Here is a 21,975-nt window from a genome sequence, read left to right as displayed (position 1 = left end):
AGAAGACCTACAAGCTACTCTAAACACCTTCGCAGAAGCATACGAGAAGCTCGGTCTCTCACTGAACATCGAGAAAACCAAAGTGCTCTTCCAACAGGCACCAGCTAATCCCTCTGCAAAGCCAGGAATACAGCTTAACGGTGTCACATTAGAAAACGTTGACCATTTCCGCTACCTTGGCAGCCACCTCTCCACAAAAGTCAACATCGACACTGAAATACAACACCGCCTGAGCTCTGCGAGCGCAGCATTTTTCCGTATGAAGCAGAGAGTGTTTGATGACCGGGACATCCGTAGAGATACCAAGGTGCTTGTTTATAAAGCCATTGTCCTCCCAACCCTGCTCTACGCCTGCAAAACGTGGACTGTGTACAGACGTCACACCAAACTCCTGGAGCGTTTCCATCAGCGTTGCCTCAGGAAGATCCTGCAAATCTCTTGGGAAGACAGGCGGACAAATGTCAGTGTGCTGGAAGAAGCAAAGACCACCAGCATTGAAGCAATGCTCCTACGCCATCAACTCCGCTGGACTGGCCACGTTGTCCGAGTGCCCGATCACCGTCTCCCAAAGCAGCTCCTCTACTCCGAACTCAAGAATGGGAAACGGAATGTTGGTGGGCAGGAAAAGAGATTTAAAGATGGGCTCAAAGCCAACCTTAAAAACTGTGGCATAGACACTGAGAACTGGGAAGCCCTGGCCTTTGAGCGCTCTAATTGGAGGTCAGCTGTGATCAGCAGTGCTGCGGAGTTCGAAGAGGCACGAACGGAGGGCTTAAGGGAGAAACGTGCCAAGAGGAAGGAGCGTCAAGCTAACCCCGACCGGGACCGCCTTCCACCCGGAAACCGATGTCCTCACTGCGGGAGAATATGCGGGTCAAGAATCGGTCTCTTCAGTCACCTAAGAACCCACCCCCAAGATGGAAGACCATCGTCCTCGAACTACGAGGGATCGCCTAAGTAAGTAATTTCAGGTACATATGGTTTGACTTAGTTGTACCCCACCTCAAGCTGTTAGAAGAGGCGGGTAACAAATAAATTTATTATTATTATTAGCTACTATCCCTATACCTGATATGATTTTATTTTTGTCCTCAGTACAGGATGACAGCTAGTATTTAATAGCAAGTAAGCATGCCTAGTTTTCATTAGGCTTTTTAAAAATTATCTCACCAATACATACCTCCTAAAAAGCATGACTTTAACCACACACACACACATATATGCACATACATACACAAAGTGTGTGTGTATGTGTTATATATGCATATGTGTGTATTTTTGTAGTTCTGAAGACATCAGAGGCCCATCCCTTGAATTTGATGTTAGGAGAAACAGTGTTCCAAATATTCATTCTCTGTATTTTAAATATTTGGATCTTTCAGAAGTTTTAATCAAGATTTCATAAGAACCGCTGCTGCCTGCAAAATTTATTTGATTTGATTTATATCCTGCCTTTCTCCTTGTACAGGAGGCAAGGCAGCTGGAATCCTGGATTAAATATACTCACTTTCACAAAGACTAGATTCTGACGACCACTTAGAATTGGCCTGACACCGGATAGTAGGTCTTGTTCCAGGTTTGAATTGATAACCTGGGATGCAATCATATCGCAGAACAGTTCCAACAGGATAGTTGGATTTTTCGGGTCCGCCCCTTAATGTAGCATCGGGCTGCCGGCGTGGAGCAGGACAATCACCTGGAGATAAAGGTAGGCAGAAGTTTTGAGGAAAGGTGAAGGATTAAGATTACATTATATTGAGAGAAATCCACTCCTTGGAAGGAAAATTCACTCCTAGAAGAATTATCATGGGGAAAAGGTGTCTCCACTGAAGCTTTACCCCAATCCTCGTTTCCGCAACAAGCCAAATTTCTCAAAATCTAATTATTACAGGGACAGAAAATGAGGTGAAATCTTTTGAACTGGGGCACAGACAGCAAAAAAACACCACAGGGATGTTAACCCTCTCTGTGCTAGCCAAAGCTCAGATATAGATATAGATATATGGCTGGAGTTACACATAATACACACACACACACACGGCTGGAGTTACACATAAATAATGTACCTATTCCGATTTGCCAACAAATTCAACTTAAGAACAAACCTACAGAACCTATCTTGTTCATAATTTGGGAACTGTCTGTATTAGTATTACAATATATTTTATGTAGTACTTACTTAAAAATAGGATCACAGATGGGATATGACTACTCTGATGCTAGACATGGGTAGGAATCCACAAATATTTACTGTGGGGCAATTATCACTAATGATAAGCTCCTGAGCCTAACTACTAAAACTGTATATAACCTGTGAAAAGCAGAACTTAGATAATTTTTTTGGCTCACAACATCCAGAATCCTCCAGCCATGGGGGAAAAGACAGGGCTGATAGCATACAGTGATAATCTGCTGGGGTTTGCTTCCAGGACCCTTCCATTGATACCCACATCTGTGGACACTCAGATCCTACTACAGTAGAGTCTCGCTTATCCAACTTTTACCTATCCAACATTCTGTATTATCCAACACAGTCTGCCTTTTAGTAGTCAGTGTTTTTGTAGTCAATGTTTTCAATATATTCAGATGTTTTGGTGCTAAATTTGTACATTACTACATAATGTTATCTGGTATTGAACTGCTTTTTCTGTTGATTTGTTGTAAAACATGATGTTTTGGTGTTTAATTTGTAAAATCATAATGTAATTTGATGTTTAATAGGCTTTTCCTTAATCCTTATTATCCAGCATTTTCACTTATCCAACGTTCTGCCGGCCCGTTTATGTTGGATAAGCGAGACTCTACTGTATATACAATGGTATAGCAAAATAGTATCCCTTATGGTAAATTCAAGGTTTGCTTTTTGGAATTTTCTTTTGAATATTTTCAAGTCATGGATGGTGAAATTTGAGGCTGCAGAGTAGTTCACACACTCCCCGAAAAGGTGTGTCAGCCGCAGGACAAAAGATGTTCTTTGCTCCTGCGTTAAATAAGACATCCCAGATGTATAGGAGCCATGTTTTCAGGTCTTTCTTAAAGGCTACTAATGTGGGGGCTTGCCTAATCTCACCGGGCAGTGAGTTCCACAATCGGGGGGCCACATTAGTAGCCTTTAAGAAAGACCTGAAAACATGGCTCTTCCGTTGTGCTTTTGGAGAGTAATTACTACATACATCCCTTCTGCTGCTCTCCTCCAATATCTGTCCTCCAGACTGCACCACTACTTTATGACCCTGTTCTCCGTGGTTGTTACTCTTATTTCCTTTCTCACCCGAGTTTTAATTTTAGTGTTCATCTGGCCCGCCCTTGTTTTATTGTTCTTTTGATTTTGCTTAATGTAGTGTATATTATCATTTATTGTATTGTTTAATGTGTTATGATTTGTTGTTCTACTTATATTCTGTTATATTGTACCGTTCTGGGCATGGCCCCATGTAAGCCGCCCCGAGTCCCCGTTGGGGAGATGGTGGCGGGGTATAAATAAAGATTATTATTATTATCATTATTATCATTATTATTATTATTATTATTATTATTATTATTATTATTATTATTATTATGGTTCAGGTGTGCTGGTTTCTAAGAAATCCGGGATCACAAAGAGAACGGAAGAAAGGCATTAGCCCTCCATCCATGACAGACCAATATAAAAAATGCATCTGTTCCCTTTCATTTTTTATTCTGTTAATTTTATTTTACTACAGCATGAACTATAGCATGAGAGGAACTGTAGCACTTTTTAAATTATTCGGAAGCAATCAGAAAGTACAGCCAACTCCATTTCTGGTGAAATGCCAGGACACAGGGTGACCTGCAACCAGAACAAAGCATTATACTATTAAGACAGAACCAGAAATGTGGGAGAAGGGAGTGCCTCTGCCAGAGAGAGGCCGGGCTGGATTAACCCTTAAACAAAATAGGCTCATGCTTAGGGCATCGAGGGAAAGAGGGGCACCACAGAAATCTTCCATGGCCAGATTTACCATGGACTATTTGGTGCAAAACAGAAAGGGCTATAGCACAGCGGGCTAAACCGCCAGCTATAGAAGATCCTGCCGACTGGAAAGTTGGCAGTTCAAGCCCAGGTCGGGGTGAGCTCCTGCCGTCAGCCCAGCTTCTACTCATCTAGCAGTTTGAAAACGACAAAGTAAGATAAATAGGTACCACTTTGGTGGGGAGGTAAAAGGCACCCTGAAAAAACATGCCAACAAAAATCCGACCAGAAAAGACTTCCATGGACGACAGGTTCCTTGGCATGGAAAATGAAACAACAGCACCTCCCCATGGCCAAGTAGAGCAATAGGAAGCATCGCTTCTATTTATGTACTATCTGCCTTTGTCAATTGTGTAACGGCATTGAATGTTTACCATATACAGTAGAGTCTCACTTATCCAAGCTAAACGGGCCGGCAGAAGCTTGGATAAGCGAATATCTTGGATAATAAGGAGGGATTAAGGAAAAGCCTATTAAACATCAAATTAGGTTATGATTTTACAAATTAAGCACCAAAACTTCATGTTATACAACAAATTTGACAGAAAAAGTAGTTCAATACGCAGTAATGTTATGTTGTAATTACTGTATTTACGAAGCACCAAAATATCACGATATATTGAAAACATTGACTACAAAAATGGCTTGGATTATCCAGAGGCTTGGATAAGCGAGGCTTGGATAAGTGAGACTGTACTGTATGTACAGTACCTGTAATCAGCTCTGAGTTCCCTCAGGGAGATAGGGTGGAATATAAATGAAGTATATTATTATTATTATTATTATTATTATTAAGTGGTGCTGCGGAAAGGGGGCTTCCATAATAACTCTGCAATTAGAATAAGCAGGAGAAAACTATTCAAATAACAATGAAGTGGAAATATACAAAAATAAACAACTTAAAATAGTGGCAGGATTTAAGGGCAGGAGAGGGGGATTGAGGGAGGATGATGGGAGCTGTAGTCCACTCACATCCAAAGACCATGTGTATGCTACATCCAGAGAGCCATTTGCATTTGTAATGGGACCATTCATGAAATCCAAAACCCAGAAATGGCTTCTAACATTTATCATAGCAAAATATCTAACCCAGGTATCACTGGGTACCCAAGTCTCTCTGTGTGTGACAGATTGATAGATAGATGGCCTGAAATCTTTGAAGAGCTTGGAGCATCTAAGGGTCCATCAACAATTTGACACCACTTTAATTTCTATGGCTGAATGCTATGAAATTCTGGGAGTTGCTGTTTCTTTGAGGCCTCCCTACTAAACAACAGAGCAACAGGGGATGCATCTATACCAGGCATGGGCAAACCTGGTCCTTCCATCCAGGTGTTTTGGACTTCAACTCCCATCATTCCTAACAGCCTCAGGCCCTTTCCGCTTAAGCGGCTGAGGGGGAAAAGGAAGGGGCCTGAGGCTGTTAGGAATGATGGGAGTTGAAGTCCAAAACACTTGGATGGAAGGACCAAGTTTGCCCACGCCTGATCTAAACTGTAGAACTGTGGTTTCCAACCTTTGGTTCTCCAGGTGTTTGGACTTCAGCTCCCAGAAATCCCAGCCAGTTTACCAGCTGTTAGGAATTGTGGGAGTTGAAGTCCAACACACCTAGAGGACCAAAAGTTGGGAACCATTGCTGTAGAAGGATGCAGTGTAACCCCACTGGCTCAGTTGTAGTTTGGGGAGGCACTTGCCTTCTTTGTCAGAGAAGGCTAAAGACCAGAGAAGGCTAAAGACCTGCCACTGAGCCGTGGCAGTTCAAGTGGGGTCAAAGTGGGTGAATCCCCCAGTGTGGATGCATCCAAGAGGGTGGTCCTTACCCACCCTGGATTTCGGCGGGCAGCAACAGCAGGAACACCACAAACCCAGCAGAGCGGCCGGGCAGGAGCGGCATCGGAGCGGCCCAGGCCAGAAGCGGTCCAAATCCCCTCCGGAGAAGGCGAAAGAGCCCGCAGCCCCTCCTGGGCTTCTCGGTGCGACGTTGTGGCTTCGCGAAGCCGAGCCCCGCCTCAAGGCGCCACCTGGCGGTCGAGGAAAGAACGGCCGGCGCGCCCGTTGACTCTTCTTTGCATCTCTCTCGAGGCAAGAGGCAAGCGTGCGCGCCCCCGAGGGGAGAGAAGGAGAGCGAGAGCGCGCCTGCTTGCATCCTGCCTCCAGAGAGATGCAGGAGTAGAAGGAGGGAGAGCTTAAAAATATTTTGAAATATTTATATTTTTTTATAAAATAAAACCTTTCCAAGCAGAATCCGTGGATCTGTAAGGCGGCCTGGGACAATTAGCCTAATAGTCTATGCCTGGATAGAATCATAGAATCGTAGAGTTGGAAGAGACCTCACGGGCCATCCAGTCCAACACCCTGAAAGAAGCAGGAAAATCTCATTCAAAGCACCCCCGACAGATGGCCATCCAGCCTCTGCTTAAAAGCCTCCAAAGAAGGAGCCTCCACCACACTCCGGGGCAGAGAGTTCCACTGCTGAACAGCTCTCACAGTGAGGAAGTTCTTCCTGAGGTTCAGGTGGAATCTCCTTTCCTGTAGTTTGAAGCCATTGTTCAGCGTCCTAGTCTCCAGGGCACCAGAAAACAAGCTTGCTCCCTCCTCCCTATGACTTCCACTCACATATTTGTACATGGCTATCATGTCTCCTCTCAGCCTTCTCTTCTGCAGGCTAAACATGCCCAGCTCTTTAAGCCGCTCTTCATAGAGTTTGTTCTCTAGACCCTTAATCATTTTAGTCACCCTCCTCTGGACGCTTTCCAGCTTGTCAACATCTCCCTTCAACTATGGTGCCCAGAATTGGACACAGTATTCCAGGTGTGGTCTGATCAAGGCAGAATAGAGGGGGAGCATGACTTCCCTGGATCTAGATTCTATACCCCTATTGATGCAGGCCAGAATCCCATTGGCTTTTTTTGCAGCCGCATCACATTGTAGGCTCATGTTTAACTTGTTGTCCACGAGGACTCCAAGATCTTTTTCACACGTACTGCTGTGGATCCAGGCATCGTCCCCCATTCTGTATCTTTGCATTCCATTTTTTTCTGCCGAAGTGAAGTATCTTGCTCGTCCCTGTTGAACTTCATTTTGTTAGTTCTGCCCATCTCTCTAGTTTGTCAAGATCATTTTGGATTTTGGATGTCCACAAGAGCTCGATAAGTCTACCATTCTCATGCATATCTCCAGCATCTAGTCATCAACCATCCCTTTACAGTTCTTCTGAATAGGGAGACTAGGTTGCATTATCTACACCACTTTGAACTGCTTGGGGCTCAATGCTATAGGCTTTGTAGTTTGGTGAGGCACCAGCCCTCTTTGGCTGAGAAGGCTGAAGACCTAGTACAGGCATGAGCAAACTAAGGCCCCCCCAGGGGGGGGGAATGCAGCCCTCCTCATTTTCCCACTGCATCCTTATGTCAAAAAGTTGGGGAGGAAGGCACATAGTAGCTGAAAACCCTCTGGAGCGCTCTCTGCCACTGTGTGCCTCAACCTCCTCCCGGCATCTGGATGGTGCAAGCAGCCCCATCTTTTTGATGGGAGGATGGCTTGAAGAAGGCATGCAGCAGCTGAGAGTCTTCCAGAGCCCTCTCAACCACCACCTTTCTCACCCTCCTCCTGGCATAATGCCAAGAGGACAGCCCGAGGATCGGAGGAGGAAGATGGGGAGCGGGATTGGGGGAAAGGATCGGGGCAGTGGCCGCATGTCCTGCCTTCCTTTCATTATAAGGATAGGGTGAGCAGCCCCTGAGGATGACCCAGGCCCTGCCCTGTCCCCTCCTGTCCCATCCTACCCCACCCAGGCCTGCCCTACTCAGCATGTGCCTGGCCCTTCTTCCTCCTGGCCCAGTCCTCCCGACCGGGCCTGCAATGTAGCCCAAGACAAAAAAGTTTGCCCATGCCTGACCTAGCACAACTGTAACACCCAGGATGCCATAGCATTGAACTATGGCAGTTAAAGTGGTCTCAGACTGCCTTAACTCTACAGTGTAACACATCCGAGCATCCCCTGGGCAACATCACTGTAGACAGCCAATTCTCTCACACCAGAAGTGTCCTCACTAAATAAGATGCAAAGTCAGACTAGAGCCAATACAGAATTATCAGGGAAATATATTGTTTACTTTCTTCTTTGCTTACTTTCTTCTTTGTGTACTAAGGGGGGAAGGGAAGGAAGGTGCCTAAAGCTGTTAGGATTGGTGGAAGTTGAAGTCCAAAACACCTGGAGGGCCCAAGTTTGCCCTTGCCTGCTGTAAAATGATGCAGTTTGACACCACTTTAACCACCATGGCTCAATGAGAGTTGTAGTTTGGGGAGGCACCTGCTGTCTGTGGCAGAGAAGGCTAAAGACCTTGGGCAACTACCATTCCCAGGATGCCATAGCACTGAGCCATGGCAGTTCAAGTGGAGTCAAACCCCACCAATCATGCTTGAGATGAAGGCGGAAGTGAGAGAAGGGCCTCCCCGGAAGATCTTAAGGCCTGCGTGGGTTGGTAGGGAAGAAGGCAATTGCGAAGATAAGCAGATCCTGAACCATTTAGAATACAGTAGAACATTAAAAAGTGAGTAGTTGAGCACTGACCTCAACCTTAGTCTTGGAAATCAGGGTTGCAACATAAAATGTATACTATATTGCTTTTGTGTGTGTGTGTGTGTGTGTGTGTCAGAAGTGACTTGAGACCATACTGCAAGTTGCATCTGGTGTGAGACAATTGGCTGTCTACAGCCATGTTGCCCATAAGATGCCCCGATGTTACCATCCTGCTGGGAGGCTTCTCTCATGTCTCCACAAGCTACAGCTGGCAGATAGGAGCTCACCCCGTCTCGCGGATTTGAACTGGCAACCTTCAGGTCAGCAACCCAACCTTCAGGTCAGCAGTTCAGCTGGCTCAAGGGTTTAACCCACTGTGCTACCACGGCTTTGTGGTTAAGGAACAAGGTATCCAAAAACACTGTTGTAGTGGTTTTCTACTCAAATAACAAAATACACAGAGACCTTTGTTCTTTCCCAAATAAGCAGGAAGGCTCTTCTTTCTCTTTTGTTGCAGCATTATACAAAGTATATACAAAATATACAAACTTTACAGCTTCTTCCTCACTACTCATAGCAGCAATTCTCCAGACCACCATTGTCCCTCAGTAACTCTCATCAACCATCAACAAACTTACTCAGTATAACTACAACCTATATACTACTCCCATTGCATTAACCACTACACATTACAGTGGCTTAACTCTTTTACAGGAGGTTATACTAGAGTTATTAACTCTGCTATCACTTAGAAAATGCCAAGTAATTTCCAAATTCTGACATACATACACACACACACACACAGACACACACACACATACAAAGTTTATATTCATCTCATTTATGTGGGAAAAAAGCGTGGAAATGCCTTCTCAAACAACTGCTCAATTGCAACTAAAATATTAGTGTGTAACTATATTTATTAATCACAGACAAAGTTGTTCAGACTGGTCCAAAGTTCTTTGGGTCCTGAGGGTCTCCATACCAATCCATTCTACTGTTGGAAATATTCCATTGGGGATATTAATCAACGATGCCTGTCTTTATAGTGGGTGGGGTATACCAAAGAATAAGTAGCTGAAATAATGTCTGAATTGAGACTGTTCTCCCAACTCCACTCTAAATATTCTGATTCAAGTATTTTATTTATATAAATTATGTATTCCCTATCTCTTGTGAAAAAGCCAACATAGCATAAATTGTAACAATGATCTGGCTTGTGGATCACGTGAACAACTGTGAGTGTATTGTTTTTAAATGTTTAAATTGTTTTCAATGTATAAAGGCAGAGTAGAAATGTCATAAATAAATTAAAAACAAAACTTTGGAAACAATTTGCAAAAACAGTAAAATAGCCATAAAGCACTGCCCCAATGAAGCAGCAAACAATACAAACTAGCTTGGGGGGGGGGGGGGGGAGGGGGAGAGAGAGAGAGAGAGAGAGAGAGAGAGAGAGAGAGAGAGAGAGATCAGCCATAGCAAAAATTTATGCCCAAAAGTCTTTCTCAACAGTAAAGATTTGAGCATCATAGGAAAAATAGGAATTGTGAAGGAAAAAGCCAAGCCAATCTCAAGAAAAAGATTAAAAACATAGGCATTCACAATGAAAGCCCAACCCAATTCATATTCAGTATTTACTGTATATACTCAAGTATAAGCCGACCCGAATATAAGCCGAGGCACCTAATTTTACCACAAACAAATTGGGAAAACATTGACTCCATTATAAGCCAAGATACCAATAAAATTACATTAATTGAGGCATCAGTAGTTTACATTTTTTAAAATCTTTACATCAAACTGTTATTTAAGATATGACTGTTCAACATTAACTGTTTAAATCATTATTTTCATCTTCTTCAATGTAAATGTGCTTATGTGTCCTTTAAATAATAATAGAGTGAAATAATAAATGTAATAATAATAAATGCAGTAAAATAATAAATGTAATAATAAATAGAGTAAAAAATAAATGTATTAACAATAATAAAAATAGAGTAAAATAAATGTAAAAGTAACTACAATAATAGAGTAAAATAATAAATGTAATAATAATAATAATTAATAGAGCAAAATATTAAATGTAACAATACCAATAATAATAGAGAAATATAATAAATATACCATATATATTTGAGTATAAGCCGACCTGAATATAAGCCCACCAGGACCCTCACCCGAGTATAAGCCGAGGAGGTTTTTTTTCAGTCCTAAATAAGGGCTGAAAAACTAGTCTTATACTCGAGTATGTACATAATCATGGAAAAAAAACATCTGCAGATATTTCAGAGGATCTGTAATTTACATTAAGCCATTCAAATTTTCTTGCTTTGACCAACTTACTCATGTGGATAATTAGTTGCATTTTCTACTCTCCGTAACAATATATCAGATGAGCCAATCCAGTAATGTGGGCATCAACGTGACTAGAACATTCTTGGTAATCATACAAAAGGAGTGGTTCTTTCCTTTCTGAGCAGCTACAGTACCAGGCAAGGCAAAGCAAGATAAGATAAACCAGTAGGGTTTTCCGGCATTTATCTTATTGCCAAAACCATTTTCAGTACTGCAGCTACTGTTATCTCGAAACTTTGGTGAGAGTAAATTTGTTCAAAATGACATGATGTTGTTTATGTACTTCTGTTCAGTGTCATCAAACCGTTCTGAAATTTTGAAGACTCAATACAGTTATAGTTAACTGTCTATAGTGAGGGTTCCTCAACTGCTGTTGACTGGTTTTAATTTAATTTAATTCATTTCTTAAAATAGTTACATCTCTTACTGTGACATAGGAGTACCTTATACTACAGAAAGCAGATTTTATATAAGGTTCTCCCCAATGGCACAGCAAATAACAACAACAACAACAACAACAACAACAACAACAACAACAACAAGGCCTGGGCTGTGGCGCAGGCTGGTGAGCAGCCAGCTGCAGCCAGCTGCAACAATTCACTCTGACCAAGAGGTCATGAGTTCGAGGCCAGCTCAGAGCCTGCGTTTGTCTCTGTCTTTGTTCTATGTTAAGGCATTGAATGTTTGCCTTATATGTGTAATGTGATCTGCCCTGAGTCCCCTTCGGGGTGAGAAGGGCGGAATATAAATACTGTAAATAAATAAATAAATAAACAACAACAACTTTTATATCCCAAACAGATTTTAAAAAGCAGAATGGTGTAATGGACATAAGATGAACACAGAAAAACAGTGATCCCCCCACTTTCCAACCCTTGGGATGAAGTCCGAAGTATCAGATCTGGGCTTTGTATTTAAGGCAGGAAATCCTCACCCTGATTGTAGCTTCCTGAATTCATTTAAAACAGTGCAACGTATGGATTACATAAGATAACCAAATACAAGATTACTAAATATATTGGACAAAAATCACATAAACAGATGTATTCATAGTCTTAAAAGGAAAGCATGAACCACATACAGGATTCAGATATTCATGCAATCAGTACAAGCAACAGAATTTCTTAGATATCCATTATTTTCAAATATCCTAGATCTAGTTCTGTTTAAACTGAGCCATTTATATGTCTTCTGAAAGATTAAGATTTTTCCCGTCAGGCTCCAAAAAAAAAAAAAAAGGCTGGATTTTAAGCAAATGACGAAAGGAGATGTCCTCTTTTCTAGATCTTTATTATTAGTTAGCACACCAGGGCCTTATAATGTAATGGAAGAAACAGTACTGTGAATTGCTTGATCTTATCAGACGTGAGTGAGGGGCTGTCTGAGTAAATATATACCTGCAACATCCCACATATTTTTAAAAAATTAAAACACACACACAGGCTACTGGAACAATGTAGATCCCTCACTGAGTTTCTTCTAGGCTTCTTTCTCTTCATGTGAACCAGATCTTTTTTGTTTATGTCAGGAGCGACTTGAGAAACTGCAAGTCACTTCTGGTGTGAGAGGATTGGCCATCTGCAAGGACATTGCTCAGGGGGCGTGCGGATGTTTTGATGTTTTTACCATCCTTGTGGGAGTCTTCTCTCATGTCCCCGCATGGAGCTGAATCTGATAGAGGGAGCTCATCCACGCTCTCCCTGGGTTGGATTATAACCAGCATCCTTCAGGTCAGCAACACAACCTTCAAGTCACCAGTCCTGCCAGCACAAGGGTTTAACCCACTGTGTCACTGGGGGCTCCGCACATGAATCAGGTGGTATTAAGCCTAAGGAAACAACATTGATCCATCCAGTCCCTTATCATTGCAGAAGCCTTCCAAGAAATAATGTGTTAATAGTTTAAAAATTGGAAGTGACAAATATCTGTCACAGTGAGCAATAATGCAATATGTGCTGACTTCTAAACTATATATAGTTAATGACCAAGTGCTCTTCCAACTTAAGGGAAGGACAAGTGACATAATTTCCTCTTGGCATATTACACACACACAAATTTGTTTCTGTTCAGCAGGCAGAATATTTTTAACAGTAATTTTAAAATATGTTACATGCAAAAGGGGAGGAGATAGCCAGGATATAATTAAAATGCTCAGTTCTACACCCTTGGCCTTTCCCAATTGCATGCTGATAGCTTCCACAGATACCTGCTGCTGGGTGCAGGGAGGACTATGACAAGAAGGAGAAAGAGGAGTTCTTGTTATTGAAATCGTTGTTGGTGTTATTGTTTGTGGTTGCTAAATACAGTGGTCTACTGCGGTACCTGGCCTGATCTGAGAGTTTCTAGTATAAGTAATGTCAGATTTCTGAACACTGATTACATGAATCAGTTTTTCTAAGTCCAAATATTTACCATTTCTCAGTGATGCTTCTTATTCCATTTTTAGAAGATAGTTATTAATTTATCCAGGATTGATTGTCTCTTCCTGTTTCTTTTGTATGTTTTTAAATTGTGAATTTATTTATATGACTGAGTTCTACTGGTAGGCTATATAGAGCAAACCATTTAATTCAGCTACTAACTTTAATGGCAGTACATCCATTGAATCAATGACATTTTCATATTCATTACTTGACAACTGATACACTGGGTTTGCTGTAGTTGAGACTGACAACTGAACTGGTACATATCTGTTCTGTAATCTTACAGTGGACAATACATCCTGAAATGCGGAGTAACCCACAAACACACTTACATAAACAAACTTCTGTATTGGTTAAAGTCATGAGACAGCTTTCAGGTACTTAATCTTCCCTTGATCAACAAAAAAATTATTTTTACCTTTACATTCAGGAAGAGAACCTCTCCAGACGCCATTTACATTATCTTCAGTAGTACAACGAAGAGATGCCTCTCCAATAAGTGAAAAGCCATCATCACACTGGTAGGTTACTGTTGAATTGTAGACAAAATTGCCAGTACTACTGCCATTGATTGATGCTTTCGCAACATTAGGAGGAGAAAAACAAGTGATCTCTGAAATATAGGGGAAAAGGCATGGATGACAGTTTCTATTGTATTTCTTTTCCAAAAACAGATGGACAATTACTTCATCTAACAGACATTTTAGTAATTTGTGCTATCCGGCATTGGAAAATCATTTCCTTTTCAGATCATAAGCTCTTGATGCACATCACCCTCAATATTTTTCAATAAATAACTTAATTTTATGTCACACAGAATTTTTAAGAACCAAAGATCTGCACTAAATGCTTACATTTAATAACATTAAGTACAGAAAGACAACTTCCTCTGAATGTCAGTTAAAAACGTCACTTACTAATCTGGAAGGAGAACCAAAGTTTAAAGATATGGCATGCTCTTCAACATTTCACAGATGAAAACTGGGACGTGTGTGGCCAAGCAACATTAGAGTCTGGTCAAGATGATACAAGTTACTAATAAGGAAGTTCATACAACCTAGAAAAGGCTGCAGAAGTTTGCTTTTGCCTCGGCCTATTGGGAAGGCTAAGATTCTTCCCTCTTCTTCTGTTTCTCTGACCCCGTTAATTAATTGTGTGAAACTACTTTTTTATTTTGAACTCAATTTACAGTAATGGTTCTCAACCTGTGGGCTCCCAGGTGTTTTGGCCTATAACTCCCAGAAATCCCAGCCAGTTTACCAGCTGTTAGGATTTTTGGAAGTTAAAGGCCAAAACATCTGGGGACCCACAGGTTGAGAACCACTGATTTACAGCAATTGAAATAAGAAGAAGATAAAGGAAGACAGTGAGGGGCAGAAAGAGAAACCAGGGTATTTTAAAAGCAGCTCAAAAAATGGGACAACAGAGAATAAAGTGGGACTGTTTCTGCCAAATCAGGACATTCGGAGAATATGATGAAGATTCAGTACCCTTTCAGTACATAGTTTTGGCACGTAAATGTGGCCAATCTTTAAAAGAGACAATTAAAAGAGACCCACCCACATTCAATTATCCAGATGGAATTTGCTTGAGAGACACTGATTCTGTACCTCACAAAACAAGATGTGAAAAAGAGACAAAAGCTGTATCTGCACCATAGAATTAAAGCAATTTGACAGTACTTTGACTGCCATGACTCAATGCACCCTAAAAGCACAAAAAGGAAATGTGATAGAAAAGGTTTGTAGTCAAAAGCTAAAGAGTTGTATTTTAAGAGAAAGTTAAAACTGCAAAGTGAGGAGAGAGAGAGAGAGATGTGGGAGTAGAAGAAGGAATAAATTCCTGTCTAAGGAGTCAGCTTGAGAGAAAGGACAAAACAAAGGAGGCTGCAATTTAATCATAATGAAATAATGGCAGAGTAAGGATGTCAAGTGGGCAAATAATAAAAAGTAAGAATGATGGATGAAAGGATGCTGTGAACACAGAGGCTTAAAAAAAATTAAAGGTCAGCAGGAATGTTTGCATGGCAGCTACGAGCATCTATTCAATGTGCAGCTCTTTTAAAGTCATGATTGCCACATCTCCTTGTATCACCCCACAATCATACTGGAGGAGTTCATGCCACAGTGCCTTTCCATGCCAACTTTAACTCAGTTTTTCCAAGAGATTGAAAGTGGGCCAGCTATAGTTTGTTTTTTTCTGGAGACGTCAGAACTGCTCACTTTCTCCTGCTATTGTTACATGCATTTTAGGGTTATGATAGCTAGAAAGCACTTGAAAACTCTTACGTTGACATTTGGGAGGGTCTGGTTTCCATTTAACTCCATCTCCCTGCAGGAGACACTGGGCTGAAGATGATCCTTTTAATTTGTACCTAAGGAAAAGAAAAAGAGCAGGTGGCACATTTTTATCTCAGTCTCCCACAGCTCGGTTAGGAGCCTATACATTTGTAAAATCTATTTCTGTGTGGAAAGAATTGAATGCTGACATGTGATAGTCTCTGTCCCTAACAGTTGCTTGTCAAGCAAGCCTAAATACATTTGAAAAATGCACTCTGATGACTCACAGTGAATACATGGGGCTTTTCCCAGTTTTTTTTTAATTTAGAGGGAGTGACTCCCTGGCACAGTGAAAGCTAGCTAAAACTGAAGGGTGGGACAAAAAAATAGAATGTTATTGAAAATAGATCTAAAATAACCCACGGACCGACAGACAAAAAAACCAATTCTGAAAATTGAAAAGATACAAAGAAAATTTGACCCAGAAGATTTGGAAGTATCAAAAATATTTTTTGGTCTTTTTCCCCTTTTCTTTTCTTTTCTTTTCTTTTCTTTTCTTTTCTTTTCTTTTCTTGTCTTGTTGTTTTCTCTTTTTTCTGTTCCTTTCCTATCAATCAAAATTGTTCCCCCACTTTTATTGTAATTCTACAATCATAAAAATATTTTAAAAAATAAATTTGTCATGCATCCTGTTGGTTTTCTGCACTTCCTCCAGAAGGGGAAAAAAACTAGTGTTATGAATGGACAAGAATATATGTCCATTTTTAAAATAACTTTTCTCTTTGACAGGAGAATCTTTCAGAAGTGGACCATTGGCTCTGTAAACTCTTGTCTTGCCATCTTTCTTCATTCACTGGTTATTTTCTAGTAAAATATGGCATGTCACTGATAATGTTCTTACAGGTCTGATAAGCCCAACCACATTTTTATATTCAGTATCTAGAGGTTGAATGGAACTATGACATGTACAGCAACCAAGTTGTAATTTCTTTGTTTTCAAGAATACAAGGAACTACGGGGTGTTGTGTGGTTTCCGGGTTGGATGGCTGTGTTCTAGCAGCATTTTTTTCTGACCACAAATGCAGATGAAACACCAGGAAACAATGCTGATAGAATATGGCCATATAGCTCGAAAATCACACAACACCAGATGATTCTGGCCATGAAAGCCTTCAACATACAACAAGTAACTATGCCAAGCTTTTCTAAGCTTAATGCATTGTCAAAGGCTTTCATAGCTGGAATCACTTGGTTGCTGTGAGTTTTCCGTGCTGTATGGCCATATTCCGGAAGCATTATCTCCTGAAGTTTTCCCCACATCTATGGCAGGCATCCTCAGAGGTTGTGAGGACTGTTGGAAAACTATGCAAGTGCAGTTTATATATTTGTGGAAGATCCAGGGTGGGAGAAAGAACTCTTGTCTGATTGAGACAAGTGTGAATAGTGCAATTGACCACCTTGATAAGCATTGAATGACCTTGCAGCTTCAAAGTGTGGCTTCTTCCTGCCTGGAGGAATCCTTTGTTGGGAGGTGTTAACTGGCCCTGATTGATTCATGTCTGGAATTTCTCTGTTTTCTGAGTGTTGATCTTTATTTACTGTTCTGATTTTAGAGTTTTTAATACTGATAGACAGATTTTGTTCATTTTCATGCTTCCCTCCTTTTTTATTAAAATTGTCCACATGCTTGCAGATTTCAATGACTTCTCTGGGTAGTCTGACATGATGACTGTTAAAGCTTATGTTTGAAACAGACTCAGTGAAATTGTTTTCAAACTTTTAACCAGATTTTATGGCTTTTAAAACACAGCAATAGACATTTTTTCTGTTATCCATCTATCTCATTTATTTTAATGTGTGTACTCCAAACATGACAAAATCAGGATTTATTCTATACATTTTACATCAGTTACTTAAAAAAAAACATTGCCAGGTCAATACGCACCCTTCCTCACAGATGAAGTTTACTTTTGCCAAGTACAGGAGGTTAGTTAGAATAACAGTGTCACCATTTTCTGGTTTGCCTGGATCACCACATGGTTTCCCTAGTAGAAAACAAAATAAAAAATAAGCACGTAAGCACACCAATTTCTTCAGTCAAATGTAAAAAAGAGCCAAGTACAATTAAAATCACTCAGTTCAACAACTTTAAAGCCTGTCAAGGGAGGATGTTTTCTATTTTAATCAGCACATGACAAAATTTAATGTAAGAGACATAAACCTGGGATTATACCACCCAGGTTAAAAGCAAATGAAAAACATAATACATATATTGGTCTCTTAGATTATTACAAATTTTTTCAAAACAACTTATTTACCGAGTCCATACCCTTATATTATAGGGTAGTCTTGAAATTCAATGAGATAATAAAATACTAACCTTCACAAAAAACTGGGAGTGCTGTCCAGGTATAATTCGTAAAGCATGTAACAGTGGAACCGACCTCAGGGATGGTGTTATAACCTGGACGACACGTAAAGGAGACTTTGGACTCTGCGGGGTAGTAGGTCTTGATATCCTTAGGGTTTATTCTAGCAAATCTGGACCTTGGTGGGTCAACACAGCTGCCTGGCAACAAAAGGAAACAACAGATTAGAAAAGTATGCTAGTAGCAAAAACTACAGAAGTTAGGTTTCACTTCTGCATAAACCACCATGTGATATATTTACCATAACTGCTTGGCCAGTCACAACATTGTCTGTTCTAGCTTTCCAAACATGTCAAAATGAAACATGTATTGGGTGATCTTATGATGGTACAAATGCTTGATTGGCTCAAAGCCCCTTGCTCCAAATACCTCTGCATCCATTTTACTTCACCTTCTCTATGCTCCCTTGATTTTTCATTTCCTTTCCATTTACACACAACATAGGCACTACCTTGATGAAAGATGTCCTATTTGCTAAGCACCCTTTGCAGCTTGTTCTGTGAAGAAGGGCAGGAAGACTTACGTTCACAAAATTCTTCTATAGGGGTCCACTGTGAATCTGAAAGGCATGTCACAACATCCAGCTTCCCATAGATATTATAAAAACCATCCAGACATTTGTAGGTTACTGACTTCATGTGAGGGAAGCTTTCTCCAAGAAGTTTTTCATTAGGAACGGCGTTGTTCAATTTTGGTGGAGGTCCACAATCACCTAAAATGGATACAGAATATTGATATTAATCACTGCATAGCTGATTTATTTTATTTATGTATGCATGTATTTATTTATTTATTTATTTACAGCATTTATATTGTGCCCTTCTCACCCTGAAGGGGACTCAGGACAGATCACAATGCATACCCAACCAGTCCAGACTTCAGGAAATAAAGCCTGACTGCTCACTGGAGGAAGGATATTAGAGGCAAAGATGAAGTACTTTGGCCACATCATGAGAAGACAGGAAAGCCTGGAGAAGGCAATGATGCTGGGGAAAATTGAAGGACAAAGGAAGAGGGGCCGACCAAGGGCAAGTTGGATGGATGGCATCTTTGAAGGGACTGGCTTGACCTTGAAGGAACTGGGGGTGGCCAACAGGGAGCTTTGGCATGGGCCGCTCAGAGGTGACTGAATGAATAAACAGCAACAGCAATCGAAGAGTACTGGATTTAGTTCAAATCTGGGTAAAACATTATATGGCAATCAATTTGAGAGTTACACCATGCTTCCCACCACAGAAATCCTTTCTTTCCAAGGGAAATATTTTGAAGAATGGAAATAGTGGGTTTGGTTGAAGCTACCAGCGGATCAGATGGCAAACAATCTCTCCCCAGGCAGGGAGCAGCCAGACTTTGAAGCTGGAAGGCCATTCAATGCTAATCAAGGTGGCCAATTTGCAACATTCACACTTGCCTCCGGCAGACAAAACTTCTTTCTCCCACCCTAGGCATTCCACAGATATATCAACCTCGCTTGCCTAGTTTCCAACAGACTTCACAACCTCTGAGGATTCCTGCCATAGATGTGGAGATAATGCTTCTGGAACATAGCTATACAGCCCAGAAAACTCACAGCAACTCAGTGATTCCGGCCATGAAAGCCTTCGACAACACAATCTCTCTGTGGGTTCACAGCATCCTTCTCTTTTGGTGCAGTGTAAATATAGGCTTTCAAGTTGTCTGTGGATGTCTGGAGACCCCATGCAAGAATGCAGTTTAACATAACCTTAAGCCTCCTGGCTCAGTGCTATTCTGGGATTTGTAGTTTGGTGAGGTACCAGCTCTTTTGGCCAGGGGAGGCTAAAAACCACGTAAAACTACAACTCCAAGGCTTTCATAGCATTGAGCCAGGGCAGTTGAAGTGGCATCAAACTGCACCCAGGCAAGAAATCTTCAGAGGTGGTCTTGCCATTCCTTCTTCTGAAGTACAGCCTAGGGCACCTGGTATTCAACTGGCAGCCTCCCATCCAAGTCCTAACCGGGGCTGACCCAGCTTTGCTTCACAAGAGCAGATGAGTTCTGGTGCCATTAAGGCGTTTCGGTACTTACCCCCGATCCCGGAGAGCAGCGAAAAGAGCCCAAGGAGCGTCAAATTGCGGCGGGGGAGTAAAGGGCGCCCCATTTGACTTGGGGCTCCCGAGAGGGCAGCGAAACGTAGCGACAGGGTCCCAACCTGGGGGGCAAAAAGCAGGAGGCCCTGGGCGAAATGGGGGCAGGAAAGCCGGCTCCAAGCGGCGGCAGTTTCCTTCGCGACAAGGCTGTGCGCCCTCCACTTTTGACTTATTTTTCTTTCAGTTTCCCAATTTCCGGCAGTTTAGGGGTTGGTTTTTTTTGTTGTTGTTGTTGTTACACCCTGTAAGAGTCTGATGGCGCCTGGGCTTCCAAAAAAGCTCCGCTGCTTTTGGATTTGGGGTTTTGTGGCCTTTTGCGGCGAGGCAGGCACTCGTATCCCACTCCCTTTGCTGCCTTGGTGTGTCCCCCCCCCCCCCCCCCCCGCTTCCTTTAAGACTCTGAAAAGTGAGCTGCTCAAAAGCCAAGCGGAAAAAGGTTCTCAAAGGGCACCGAGGGGGGAACTGGAAGAGCCTTTGGCTTTTGATTTCAGGAGCGGACAGCGTTTGCTGAACTTCTCAACTGCTTTATTGCAGAAGGAAAGGTGCATCTCCAGCAGGTAGGGACCAACTTTGGCCCTCCAGGTGGGAGTCCAAAACAAGTCAAAAATCAGAAACTCCTCAAAGCACAGCAGACAAAAAACCAGTACAAGAAAACCGCACTAGAAACTAGAGCTGACAACTGGCACAACAAAACATTGCATGGAAGGTTCCTTGACAAAATTAAAGGAAAGGCTGATAAGGAGAAGACCTGGCTATGGCTCACAAATGGGACACTGAAGAAGGAGACAGAAGGCCTGATCCTTGCAGCCCAGGAACAAGCCATCAGAACAAATGCAATTAAGGCCAAGATCGAAAAATCAGCTGATGACCCAAAATGCAGACTGTGCAAGGAAACCGATGAAACCATTGATCATATCCTCAGCTGCTGCAAGAAAATTGCACAGACTACAGAGAGAGTCACAACTATGTGGCCCAAATGATTCATTGGAACTTATGCCTCAAGTACCACCTCCCTGCAGTAAAGAACTGGTGGGATCACAAACCTGCCAAAGTATTGGAAAATGAGCACACAAAGATACTGTGGGACTTCTGAATCCAGACTGACAAAGTTCTGGAACACAACACACCAAACATCACAGTTGTGGAAAAGAAAAAGGTTTGGATCATTGATGTTGCCATCCCAGGTGACAGTCGCATTAATGAAAAACAACAGGAAAAACTCAGGCACTATCAGGACCTCAACATTGAACTTCAAAGACTCTGGCAGAAACCAGTGCAGGTGGTCCCGGTGGTGATCGGCGCATTGGGTGCCATGCCAAAATATCTCAGCTGGCATTAGGAAACAATAGACATTGACAAAATTACGATCTGCCAACTGCAAAAGGCCACCCTACTGGGATCTGCGCACATCGTCCGAAAATACATCACACAGTCCTAGACACTTGGGAAGTGTTCGACTTGTGATTTTGTGATATGAAATCCAGCATATCTATCTTGTTTGCTATGTCATACAATGCTGTTGTGTCAATAATAACAATACATTGTATTTATTACCCACCTCTCCTGATGGTTCAAGGCAGGGTGCAACAAATTGAAAAGCAAATGAACATAAAAATACATTTCATAGATAAAACACACACACACACACACATATATCCCACTTTATCTCTCCATATGGAGACTCATATATGTATGTATGTGTGTGTGTGTGTGTGTGTGTGTGTGTGTGTATATATATATATATATATATATATATATATATATATATATGAAAACGTATGCCAAACACAGATACAGAATTGACATGCTCAGGGGTCACATAACTTCTTTAGCAGAGAAGGCTAAAGACCTTGCAAAACTGCAGC

The 21,975-nt window shown here is 41.6% G+C and overlaps 1 protein-coding gene across 1 annotated transcript in view; it reads right to left on the bottom strand.

Moving 5' to 3' along the window:
* LOC107983170 (complement receptor type 1) overlaps positions 1-21,975 on the bottom strand; it is a 116,142-nt gene that overhangs the window by 42,140 nt on the left and 52,027 nt on the right. The window contains exons 19-25 of the mRNA XM_062979778.1: positions 20,049-20,315; positions 18,526-18,714; positions 17,954-18,142; positions 17,519-17,618; positions 15,583-15,668; positions 13,713-13,907; positions 1,508-1,696 (exon numbers count right to left, since the gene is read on the bottom strand). Coding sequence (XP_062835848.1) covers positions 1,508-1,696; positions 13,713-13,907; positions 15,583-15,668; positions 17,519-17,618; positions 17,954-18,142; positions 18,526-18,714; positions 20,049-20,315 — 1,215 coding nt within the window. The remainder of the gene's footprint in view (positions 1-1,507; positions 1,697-13,712; positions 13,908-15,582; positions 15,669-17,518; positions 17,619-17,953; positions 18,143-18,525; positions 18,715-20,048; positions 20,316-21,975) is intronic.

This window comes from Anolis carolinensis, chromosome 4 (assembly GCF_035594765.1).
Source record: "Anolis carolinensis isolate JA03-04 chromosome 4, rAnoCar3.1.pri, whole genome shotgun sequence".
Lineage (NCBI taxonomy): Eukaryota > Metazoa > Chordata > Lepidosauria > Squamata > Dactyloidae > Anolis > Anolis carolinensis.
This window is presented reverse-complemented; position numbering and strand designations above follow the sequence as displayed.